Here is a 13,043-nt window from a genome sequence, read left to right as displayed (position 1 = left end):
ATATCCAAAAAGTGTCAAAGAAGGGTGTTAATGTCTACTTCGTATGACTGTTGTCGGTGACTTTTATCTCCTAATGGAAAGATGTAATCTTCCAGTCTTTAGAAACCTTGGTCAAACATGCTCCCTTTTACAAAAGATAAAATGGATGAAATATCTTGTCGGCTATTAATTCCCTTGCTTCCTCACCACATGATACTGTATAAAGAACAAAGCTGTGAATTGAATGTGTGACCAAATGTTCAGGCAGGTCAAGGAAGGTAAAGTAAGAACCTCTGCAGCAAATCTCTCCACTCACCTTGGCCAAAGGAATGGCGCTTTGATTAAGTTTGATACAAAAATAAAAGAAGCTGGAAGCTGAAGCTGGAAGAAAGGTCCCTGTTGAGGTCCCTGTTTGACAGAGGATAGATATGACAGTGTCAGTGCATGCCGATGTCTTCTGTGGTTGGGCTTGGCTTGAATCTTTTAATTCAAATGTTGATAGGTGCAGAGTGGGTTTAGGATGCCAGGTGGGGGATGGAGGGGCTTGTTAACGCTCAACCTTGTGCTCATCCTCTGATGGTATGACATGTCCTGTCTGGCTGTCTCTCCTTGCTCATATTAATGTGTGATGCATCACTGATTTAGACAGCTAAAGAGGACTTGGAAGTCGTTTGTCATGCTGTGCTAAGGAGGATTTCACAGCATGGTGTGTCTCAGCTTGAGGTGGACCCTTGCTCCTGTTGAGGGAATCCAGGATCAGAAAACAGTGAAGTGGAGGAATCACAAGGCCACATGGGAGATCTGTCACTAGGCTGTTGCTTCCCACACTCACACGATTCACCTCTCCCTACTGAAACATATCCCAGCATTCCTTCGTCAGTGCAGCTCCTGTCTGCTGACCTGTGCTATCTCTACCAGGGAGCATGCAGTGAAAGCTGTGATTGAAAGGTTGTCAGAGAAATATGACAAGGTGTTTGTTTCCCTCCCCGCAGCCCTGTCTTATCGACTGCCATTGATTCTCAACACCAGGCTGCCCTGCACCTCTTGTCAGACAAAACAAGTTACCATCGTGCTCTCCTAAATCAATAGCTGCACTGTTAAAACATTTCCTCAGAGAGTTAAGCCAATGGCCTATGTCCAGCCCTGCCTTGAGCTCTGTATGGGACCACAGCCTGCTGTTTTTAAGACTTACACTACTTCCTTGAATGCACAAAACTTTGTATCAACTTCATGGATTAATTTTCTGAGTGACTGTGACTAAATTAAAGTTTACACTTCCAGGATAATTTGGAATGCTTCCAAGTAAATAATCTGTTTTATTATTGCTGGTTTTAAAGGACAATGAAGACGAGAGACAGAAGCTTGTTGATTCCAGCAGTTGTGACTTGCACCTGCTTAGCAGTCTGCAAATGCAAGGGGATGATGATGAGGAGCTACGAATGCTGGCCAGTCTAAAGCGGGAGCAGGAGGAAGATGAATGTGGAGCCTCGGGCCTTAGTGTATCTCAGATCCACCAGTGTAATGTCAGCATCAGTATGAACAGTGATGACACCTCTACCTGGACCCACATCCCCATGGTCTGTACCATTATGCTCTTAATTGCTACTCTTAACTGATGTTTTAATGTTTAGTCTTCACTAACACTGATGCAGATATCCTCTACCATCTGCTGCCAATTTTAGAGGATTGTCCCGCTTTCTCTCTCCCCTCTCAGATAATTTGTGTGACCCTGGTTCATCCACACTCTTGCTAATTTCCATTTCAAGCACCCAACTTATGTCACCATGAAGTGGTAATGCACCTCTTTCTCTAGTGTATTCTCTGCATTAGAAAGATAATGAAGATAGGAACACATTAATTGGCCTATTACAGCTTTTAGAAGTACACTGGCACTATATCCTTGGTCCCCCCCGTGACTCAAAATTATTTAGGTCACTTGAAATTATCCCCAGAGGTCTTTTTAAAATACAAAGATGGTGTAGTTTGCTTCTGGCTATTGAAGGTCATTTAGATCTGTGGTCCATTAGCATAAGTGCATTGCACTTATGAAGAAAGAACATTGCTCTGCCTGGCCCTACTATGCCCTCAGTAGGATCTCCAGTGAATACAATCATTATAGATGCTCTAGCTATAGGGCTCTTACCTTCTCTGTTCACACAGGTAATCTGTTAATACACTGAGACTCAAGCAGAGCGCATCACAGGGATTATCATTTCATGCTCCCTTTTATGAAGAAGCAATGATGTGGCCACCGATAACATGCACCTTGAGGCCTTATGTGCAGTTTTCCACAAGGATAGTACAAGGTGTCAATGGGACTTGATCAAACAGGCCGTCTCCCTGTTCACCTTGTAGTGCTGTAGTTAGAACCTGATAGTTTCTGTGCTTCAGATTTCTAAATATATGTGGCAACAGCACCACCATCAGCATATTAAGGAAATGTTTATCATGCTTTACCATAAAGTAAAAAACAAAGAAAATCAACCATAAAACAAAGCTAGTTTCAAGGATCTTGTCACAAATGTAATGTGGTTTTGGCGATCTTCGATCCTTAAAAAATGATCTAACAAGTATCTCCCAAAGCCAGAAACGAGAGAGCCAAGGAAACTCAAAGTAGCAGTTCCCCAAATTATCATTTGATGACATGACATGATGTCTTTGTTCACTGGAACATTTGTTCACTCTGTTCACTTCGGCTTTGGAAAGGAGGTGCTTAAGTTCACAAATATCCATACTTGGCCACAGGTACTGTCTGTAAATCTCTACAGACTCATGGTGTTCTACTAGGGGACATTATATTCTTATCACCCGTGTCTGTGTTGTGAACCCTGCTCCGCTGCCCCCGAGTTGCCAGTTCTGCTGCTAACCACACAGACTAAGCTACCTAACTATAATAATATTGTCATCTTCCGCTGTGTTTACTCTGTCATGACAGAGATTCACAGTGGCTATTACAGTGGCTATTTAGCTGCTTCCCCTGTATGGATTCTTCTGCGCTGCCTAGCTCACAGTGGAAGGAGATTTTCCCATCTCCAGCTATTACAGTAAGAAGGAGCTAAAGACTGAGTCGCTCCTCCACTGCCATGAGTTGACTGCAAGAAAAAATATGAGCTCCCTGGTCAAGTGGCGACTCTCCAGCGGCAGCTGAATACTCTGAAGAGGCTCCTGGGTGGCGGAGGTGCAGAGCTTTGCCAGTGCAGACACCCAGACCATCCTCTGAGACGGTACATCTCCTGTCAGCTGGCAAAAACAGCCTCCCCCGAAACATGTTGAAGCTCGGATCTCATGCTTCACCCCCTCCCTCACACTAACTGGACCAAGGTGGCTCGAAAGAGAATAGTGAGCTGACGGTTCACTTTGTCTGATACTGGTCCTCCTTCACTGGAACTGACAAACCGTTTCTGGCCCCTGGATGCCTATGATGGGGACTCTCCTGCAGGAGGACTAACTGCGCCCACGCTAGGGTTAATCCATGCCCTGTTGCTGTCCATGCTGCTGCCACTGCTGCTGCTTCTGTCCCTGCTGCTGTTGATGCTCCCAGTCCAGATGCCTCTTCCTTTGCTGCCCCTGCTGCTACTAGCGCCTCTGATGTTGTGGCCCCTGCTGCTGCCTCGACCGCTGCTGGCCCTACTGCTAGCGCCAGCCATTTGGATCATCATTCCCAGAGGAGGGTGTGCCAGACCTGCAGCATGCACTCCGCTTACTGGGAGGACCCTTGTCCTTGGGAGCTCTATTGTAGGGGACATCAGGGTTACATCGCAAGGTTTAGTCGAGTTTAGGTTGCAAGGTTTGCTCTCTGCAAACATGGATTTTGCCCTCCTTAGTCGCCAGCTTCACATGATTAACTGAGACAGTCCTTGCCCCCACAAGGTAACCTCCCCTTACTCTGGTCATCCGGTTAAAGGTCACTTATGTTTCCCACTATCATCTCACCACATCAGCGTTACCTTGTAGGATCACCTTAGACAATCCCATGCCACCTATACCCCAGCCTAGATCCCATGATCCTTAATAAGTACAGGCATATTTCAAAACTGCCATTTCTTTCAAATGTTTTAGAGTTGTTACAACTCTGATGAACAGCTGATGAACCACAGCAACATTTTTGAGAAATTTCAATCAGGATTTGGAGCACTTAGCACATAGACTGCTCTGCTCGAAGTAACTAATGACCTTCTATTAGCAGCAGATACAGGTGATCATGCAATTCTAATTCTTTTAGAGTTAAGCACTGCCTTTGATCATGCAACATTAATTGACCATCTGAGACTGAGGTTTAGTATTACTCCTACCTCGCCAATAGAACTTTCTCTGTCACCACAGGTAACTCATCATCATCCTCAGTTCATTTTACCTGCAGGGTTCAAGTTTAGGTCCCATCTTATTGTCCTTGTACATGCTCCCACTTGGTCACATTATCCGTAAACATAATGTATTTTTTCACTGTTATACAGATTATTCTCAGATATACCTGCCCCTTAAAGCTAGCAACCCGAACTCGCAGATATTAAGACTTGGTTGTCTCGGGGGTTTTTTTTTTACAACTCAATGACAATAAATCAGAAATATTTATTTTTGGTCCCCCCAGCTCCACTATAATAATCCAAAATAAACTGTCTTTCTTCAAATGTGAAGGCAGTGGCCAGAAATCTAGGGGTGTATTTTGACAGCAACCTGAGCTTTGACAAGCAGATGAAGAGGGTAATGCAGTGCTGTTTATTTCAGCTGAGAATATGTATCCAAAATTAAACCATAATTATCTTCTACTGACCTGGAGAAGGCCATCCAACTTTCATCTTCTCTCGTCTAGACTAGTGCAACTCCTTCTATTCCTGCCTCAGTTAAAAGTCCCTCTCACACTTCCAGCTCATACAGAATGCAAGTTTTAACAGGTAGAAAATGTAGACCACCTTACAACAATCCTTGCTTCCCTACGCTGGTTACCTCTCACTCACTTTCAAAATTTTACTGATCACTTTTTAAGTATGACTTGGTCTGGCACCTAGGTAAATTTCAGCCCTTTTAACCCTATATGAGCCAGAACGCTGCCTAAGATCCTCGGGCAGCGAACTGTCTTCTTTTAAATGTGCTTTTAAATAATTGTTGCTGTTCTTTTTAATCATTGTTTTGTTGCCCTGTGTTCTCTGCTCTCTCTGTGTATTGTGCTTTGTTTCTCTTGTGCTCTCATTAAAGCACGTTGTAAACTGTTTTTAGAAAAGTGCTATATAATAAAGTTAATTATTATTAGCAATAGCAGTATTTATATTACTTTAGTAATTATTATATTACAAACTCCTTGCGATAACTGCTAACATATGCAATTACTTTTTGGGTATATTCCTTTTAAGTACTTAAGTCATGAGTATACAAAGACATTTTAACACCTGTTCCCATAGTATTCATCACTAATTGTACTCTATTTTATTGATCCAGCCAACTAATCAGGGTCACCACTATCAGAAGGAAATGAACCCCCTCCAGCACTCAAACCCCAGGTAAGCATGTGTTATACACCTGTAGTAGGAACACTTTGCTGAGCCCAGACCTAGGAAATAAAAAAATATACACCACAAGCAAGATAGCACACCACACACCACAAGTTATACATAGGGCAGAAACATATGCTATAGATAGTGATCCCACACATTTGTGTCTATTCAGTCAGACTATAAATATTGCGAGGATCTAAAAATATCCAGCACACACTCTCCAAAAACCTCATTGCTATGGGTACCAGGTTGTTATTAACTAGTTCTTGGCCAGTAGCAATGATGAAAGTTCAGAAAATGGCAAGCCATACAGATGTACCAGATATATGACTTGTCAAAATGTCCTTTTTTAGCCTGTAGTTGTATTTGGCTACATATCTGTGAAAGCCACCCTGAAATTCATAATCAGATGGTAATCACTGACTGCAGTATTAAGACTAAATGTCAGCTGTCAGATAGCTGTGTGGACTGGTGCTTATCTCCCTCCTATTACCTACAGGCAAGCACACATTTATGAATGAGTGTGTGCCAGTTAGTTTCCTTGTCCCTTAACTGTTGTTGTCATTTTGAAAAAACAAATAATTTTTCATTTATTCCTGTGCTTGAGAGACTGGGAAAGTTGGGAGTGAGGGAGAATTGAGAGAGGACAGGCTGACAGCCCTTTTGAACTGGCAGCCTGTTGTACAAGGCCTTTCTGTTTCATCTTTAGGATAGGCCTACTTTTGTTTTCAAACAGTTTTGTACTAGCTACTTGATCCAGCAAAAGTTTTAGCACAACCTCTGCTTTATATAAAGACCATTTCAATCTCTAAACAGGCCAAAGATTATAGAAAGGCCTTACAAAAAAATAAAGTTTTGAGAAGTAATTTAAAAGATGATTCAGACTCTGCCAGGCTGAACTCCTCAGACAGGTTATTCCAAAGTCAAAGAGCCCCATTGGCAAAAGCCCAGTCACCTTTAGTATTTAGCCTGGATGCAGGAACAGCCCAAATGGCCTTGCTTGAGGATCTCAGGCTGTGTGCAGGGCCGCAGGCTCATAAGGGAGCAAAAGTTCAAAGAGATAACTAGGGGCCAAGTCATGCAAAGCCTTGAAATTAATTAATACAATTCTAAAACAGACAGGCAACCAGTGAAGAGATGCTAAAATGGGGAAGATATGGTCTCTTCTCTTAGTTTTGGTTAAAAGCCTTGCTGCAGAATTTTGAACATAGGCCTTGAACATAGGTTTTTGGAAACGGAAACATCCAACCTAAAACACTTTAACATTGCTAAAAAAAAACAGTCTCTGGCGATGTACCTTGCAATCTTGGGTCCATTTTTTGGTGGTGTATTTTTCTTATTCTCATGGATAATGAACCAAATGTAGATGATGTTTATATTGTATATTTGTTGGATCTTCATTCTTCCACCTTCAATAACTTCTTAAGTAGACAAGTAAAAGCACATTGATGAATATAACTGGCAGTACTGGAAGAGCAAGAAGTCATGTACAACAGACAGCTGAATGGAACGATTTTCATTCCCGTTCTCTGGGTTGTTAAAAGACATTCTGGGAAACATAACCACTGGCTGATGTAGAAGTAGATGAGGCAGACTGAGACAAAGTGGGTACAACAAAAGGGTAAATTACAAGACTTCATCACAAAATAACTTGTAACTTCTTTGGAGCTCCCTGATGAAGGCCAATGCAGAAACGCGTTGGAGTTTTGTAAGTGTTTTTAATCCCTAGATGAGCCCATGAAATAAAGGCTTTTTAAATATTTCAAAGAGGAGTGCCTTGGACTTTTGTTTCATTCAACTCCTGGAACGTATTGAACATCACAGATTGATGATATACAGCAGTGTAAGACCATCCAAGGGTGGAATTTTCCTATTAGGTAGGTAAACAGGGCATTTCTGTAGTCAAGGTGAGATGAATTAAAAGTATGTATAATCCTTTGTGAATTTAATTTGTATTTTATGCAATGATCCTGAGATGAAAACAAAAACATGACAGCAAAAGCTTTTTAGTGTGTTGCTAAAAGTTCAAGGTCAAATAGGACTCCTACGTTCATGGAGGAAGGCAGAAATGTTGATTTAGAGGACCAGGTCGAATTAAACTGCTGCTGAAATACGCTTCCATTAATAATGCAAGATCATATATTAATATATTTATACATATTACAGTGCGCATATTACAGTTTGGTTTGTACACAACTTTAAAGAGATGGTGCTTGTAGTGTATTTGTAATTAGATAAAGCACATAAGCTACACACATATTATACACTTCCGATCACACATTTCCATTTGAAGCACAGTAATAATTTGTGACTCGATTCTGGGTAAGAGCTAAGGCTGGGTTTATAAGCTCTGTGTTTCCATGTCATGGCCCAGGCATGCCAGTGTCTGGCTGGATCTGGTTCTCCATGGAGGGTTCTGGAGACTGACCCTCATTAGAGAGGCTGTCATCCTCCCCTCCTCCCCTCTTGTTCCCCCCCTTGCTAATGCAAGACCCAGCATCCTAGTCAGCCTCCAACACAGAGACTTTTCTCTGCACGTCTCCATCTCTTTCTGTCTATACACAGAGATGCGGCAGGTTACAAAGGAAAACAAAGGGCTTGCATCATAGTTCCGCCACTTCAATTATGCAGTCATCTCCTCCAACATTTTTGATTTATTGATGAAAAGCAAGGCAGCCTGGTGTGAACATGTGTAGATTCCCATGTCTTTAAATGTTTTGTTAAGTGTTGTTTTTGTTTTAAACTGACTGAAAATTAAATTCTTCGCACAGTAATAACAGTAGGGGAAAGCCTACAGTTTCCCTGTTTTTAAGTCATATTTCAGCTCTTAAATGTCTTAAACCTCTGGCCTGTTCTTTAAATATTCAGCGGGGTTGTGCTTTTTGATTGACTGTCCACTGAAATGAATATTATTATTGACAGCAAGCTCACAGACTTTTCACCCCCTGGCCTGCCTCACAGCACTACAGCAGTCGCAGCTGCACTACAGAAATTAGACTTAGAACCAACCCTTGATTTACATATTGAAGAGCAGCTGCACTGGATTTGTAGTGTTTTTTCAAGCCTTTTCTTTTATGCAGTGCATTCTGAGACACCCTTAAAGTGAATTCTATCATGGTGTTCTTGAGCGTCCTGGCACCACTGCAAGGCTCCCCTGTTGTTTGGAGTGCTACAGTTTTCTTGACAGCTAAAATGCTGCTGTTGATGTGCTTCAGGTTGGCAGTGCTTTTCTAACACTTTTAACATGTTTCTTTGTGTGTGATATTTGTGTCTGCCTCTGGCTGGCATACCAGATGTGAATCCCCAGAACAGGCTGTCATAGAGACCTTGAGTGGCAATTTTACTGTTTCAGAACAAAAATGAAAACAGGGTAGTAACAAAAGAGTTGCCTAGATACAATTTCGTTGGGAGATATTTGACTCCAATATAATTCACTACTGTGCAGAAATATAGTGCACCTCACTCGGTGTCAAGTTAAATCAAACTAATTCATTCCTTTCATCATGGGTTCTCCTATATCAGGAATATAACGACTTTAAAATCTAACAATTCAATCTGTCTCTCCAAGTCCCACTCAACACTCTGGGGCCCCTCGAGGTGCTGCAGCAGAGACCGTTGTCCTCGAAAATAGCTTCCATTAAAATTGTACTATGTTCCTGCCCACCATGGAGTCAAAGAGGAGTTGAGAGTGGGGTACATGGTTCTGCTCAAAACAAACTGATCAAAAAAAAATGATGTGGAAGATACCAGAGTTTTGCCTAGTATAGCGATAATCTATCTCTAAAAGACAAGAAGCTAGAAAACAGAGAATTTTTCAAATCTATTTTTAAATGAGGTTCAAAATTGAAAACATCTGAAAAGATCTGATAAAATATGAATTTGGTGTATTTGTAACCATTGTTTTTGCCACATTTTGAGATTTTGATGGGAATTAATTTATGTATAGGTGAGAGTATATTTGTGTTGCAAAAAAGTAGCATTTTTCCTTTTCTTGTCATTATTTCATACTATTACTGAGATAGCTGTGTTGACCTTTGAGTACAGACAGTTCTGCTAGTCTTTGAGCTACTATTGGCCACCCTTTCATGTCTCCAGCTTGTTTAAAATGTGGAGCAATGCTTTTGACCCCCACCAAGAGATAAGACTATAGCAGTAAGCACCCAGATTTTACCATTTAGCTTTATACTGTTTGCCTATCATTTTGAGAATAATATTTTAGTGGTTTCTTCTGTGTGCTTGTGATAGCTCTTTGAACCACCTATGAACTGCAATGCCCTGCTGGTCATTTCAAATTCTACATTGAAGATTAAAGGTGATTGGGTCTTTGTAGGAGCATGGGTTGACACACTTTTAGAGGCATGATTAATATATTTTTTTTTTGTATTTGTACTCATTATTCACTTTTATCTTACTTTTATGTTACATGTTTCAATGTTGTTTTGTGTTTAATGAAAATGCTTTGAAAACTTTAAAAGTAAGTTAGTAAGTAAATCTTTATTTATATAGCACCTTCAAAACCGGTCTTACAAAGTGCTTCACAAAACAGAAGGAACAACAATATAAAAGAAACTCAATAGAAATAAAGTAAATACTGACATAACAGACAGTAAAATCAAATTACTGATGTCATCATCATTGCACATAGGGCTAGACTGATATATCACCTGATATCAGCCCACTATTTGCCTCTTGTTAAAGATTTTACAAAGATGATCCAATCAATCCTAATCAAGGAGAATAAAATCTTAAACCCCATGGGTATCTTCTTCTTCTTCTTCTTCTTCTTCTTCTTCTTCTTCTTCTTCTTCTTCTTCTTGATTAAGATTAAGAGTTAAGACAGAAGTTGGGTTGATATAAGTTTAAAAAAAGTTCAGACTTTGCAATTCAGCCAGAAAGTTAGAGCTCGCCCGCGCTCTCTCTCTCTCTCTCTCTCTCTCTCTCTCTCTCTCTCTCTCACACACACACACACACACACACACTCACACACACACACACACACACACACACACACACACACACACACACACTGGTGTTTGGGCTTTGGTATGGTTTGATTGTAGTTTGTTGAAAGTGTTTGTAGCATATTGGTATTTTGTACTGTACATACTGTTAGGTTAGTGGATGTACTTTACAGTTTCAGACAGAGTGACAGTATCAATCATTGCAGCACCTAAGAGGAGCAAAATAATAGGTATGCTACGATGTTGACGATACCCAGCTCCTCCTATCGTTCCCGCCAGACAACCCCAGAGTCTCGGCTGATGCCGTGCCGATATCTCGGCTTGGATGAAGGAACGCCACCTTCAGCTTAACCTGTCAAAGACTGAGCTCCTTGTCATCCCAGCCAGTCCCTCTGTACAACAACAGATCAGTATCCAGCTCGAATCAGCTCAGCTCATTCCCGCAAAGTCTGCCAGAAACTTGGGTGTCATGATTGATGACCAGCTAACCTTTAAGGAGCATGTGGCTTCTGTTGCTCGGTCATGCCGATTTGCCCTGTACAACATCAGGAAGATCAGACCCTACCTGTCTGAACATGCAGCACAACTCCTAGTACAGGCGCTTGTAATATCACGGCTTGACTACTGCATCTCCTTACTGGCAGGGCTCCCGGCATGTACGCTCAAACCTCTGCAGATGATCCAGAACGCAGCGGTTCAAGTCCTTGATGCTCGCCTACAAAGCAGCAACCAAAACGGCTCCTACCTACCTGAACTCCCTCATTCAGGTCTACGCTCCCTCCCACTCACTTCACTCTGCCAAGGAACGGCGCATGGTGCTGCCACAACAAGGCCCTAAGTCTCTAGCCAGACTCTTCTCTTCTGTGGTTCCTCGGTGGTGGAACGAGTTACCAAACTCCATTCGATCCGCAGAGTCCCTCTCAATATTTAAGAAAAGGATAAAGACCCACCTCTTTAGTGAACACCTTCTCACCTGATGGACTGTGTAATAAAAAAAATAAAACTCTTTATCTGCCTCTATGCACTCTATGCATTGCCTCTATGCACTGCCTTGTAGCACCTATGTCCTGTCGGACCAGAACTTAGCTTTATGGCACTTACTCTTGTTGTTCTCTCAAGACTAGATCCTTGCTTGTGTTGTATTAAAATCTCATATGTATGTCGCTTTGGATAAAAGTGTCTCCCAAATGTGAAATTGTAAATTGTATGTTGGTTCTTGATGGAGAGAGAGACCAGTCTGGGATGATCAATTACATTGCATTATATTACATTAGGTCATTAGCAGACGCTTTTGTCCAAAGTGACTTACAATTAAATTGCCCTATAGCAATTTAATCTACAGAGGATGAGTATGGTTCCTCATAAGGATGCCATCATCTGCTCTCATGACACATTTTGTCCAGAGGCAAACTGCATAAGTGGATAATTGCACATTTGAAATATAGCATAAAATGTATATGAATTCTACTTAACACATGGCTATGTACAGTGCTGCAGAGTAATAATTTTTCATCCAGTGTTTACCACACTTCTTGCTCTTGCTCTGATCTGTTCCTCCATACTGAAATAGAATTGTTTATTTGGACTGAAACTGGTGTACTGGAAAAAGATTGATGCACAGAGGGAGCCTGTGCGGTTCTCAGACAGGGAGGGTAAACTCATTTAGAGAGAGAGGAAGTCCTGCAGAGAAGAAATGCTGTATCATTAAACAGTGTTACGGAACCCTGAACCTACACACTCTCACAGCCACGGGCAAGGTTGAGCCCCCCTACCCAGGGCCAGAATGTGGACACTTGGAAGTCACAGCTTGTGTCAGAATCTAATAAATGATCCTCCAGCCAAGCCTGTGTTGCCAGGACAGTGAGTGTCCAGGAGAACGAGTGGCTCAAGGACAGTGGAAGCTTGGATGGGCTTGGCTTTTGGCGGGGAGTTGATTTGTTTAGTCGCCATGTAGCGGTAATTTGATATGCTGCCTACAGCCGTTAGGATGGTGAGTGTAATGGTGACGGTGGTGTTGTCATGACTGTGTTCTCCTGCTGTCTTTTCCCCAGGGAGTGGATGGATGTGCTCAGCCCTCCCATTATCCCTCCCAGCCAGCGAAGGAGGTCAGGCAGCACATGGCACCATCACAAAGATCTAATCAGAGGTAACCCCTAATTTTGTTCTTTTTGCCTCCAGCTAACCCTTCATTCCCGTTAGGGAATGAAGGGTTAGCGAGTCAGGGAGACAGCAAACTATCCAATACCACACTTAAACCTGCAATAAGCGATATCAGACCTTATAACCACTCCTGAAACTATGTGGAGATTTCAGTGAGACACAATGATATAACACAATATCAACACACGCGGGCCAGCTGTGTTGCTGTTTTCACCTCTTTTCTAAAGCTTGTCAAATTTTGCTCCGGAACGAAGCTCCTCCCAGTCCGTTCATTAGCTTTTCAGTAGCTTGGCACCTCCCTCGCTGTTTAAAAGCAGCGCTCACCTCCCTCCCATTCCTGAAAAAAACTCTCGTAATGACGGAATTGATGAAGTGAGTGAAAAACTTGTTGAAATAGTAAACTTGCCACCCACCTCTTCACTTGTCATTGTGGGACATGTAACCTTCAGTGGGA

The 13,043-nt window shown here is 42.0% G+C and overlaps 1 protein-coding gene across 1 annotated transcript in view; it reads left to right on the top strand.

Moving 5' to 3' along the window:
• The window catches only part of cfap20dc (CFAP20 domain containing), a 31,002-nt gene that overhangs the window by 16,846 nt on the left and 1,113 nt on the right, over window positions 1–13,043 (top strand). Inside the window, exons 14-16 of the mRNA XM_071526990.1 lie at window positions 1,317–1,556; window positions 5,413–5,474; window positions 12,481–12,575. Coding sequence (XP_071383091.1) covers window positions 1,317–1,556; window positions 5,413–5,474; window positions 12,481–12,575 — 397 coding nt within the window. The remainder of the gene's footprint in view (window positions 1–1,316; window positions 1,557–5,412; window positions 5,475–12,480; window positions 12,576–13,043) is intronic.

Source organism: Centroberyx affinis, unplaced genomic scaffold (assembly GCF_046629955.1).
Source record: "Centroberyx affinis isolate AG114_WGS23_722 - 3 ecotype Tasmania unplaced genomic scaffold, CSIRO-AGI_Caff_v1 ptg001484l_1, whole genome shotgun sequence".
NCBI classification, from domain to species: Eukaryota; Metazoa; Chordata; class Actinopteri; order Beryciformes; family Berycidae; genus Centroberyx; species Centroberyx affinis.
This window is presented reverse-complemented; position numbering and strand designations above follow the sequence as displayed.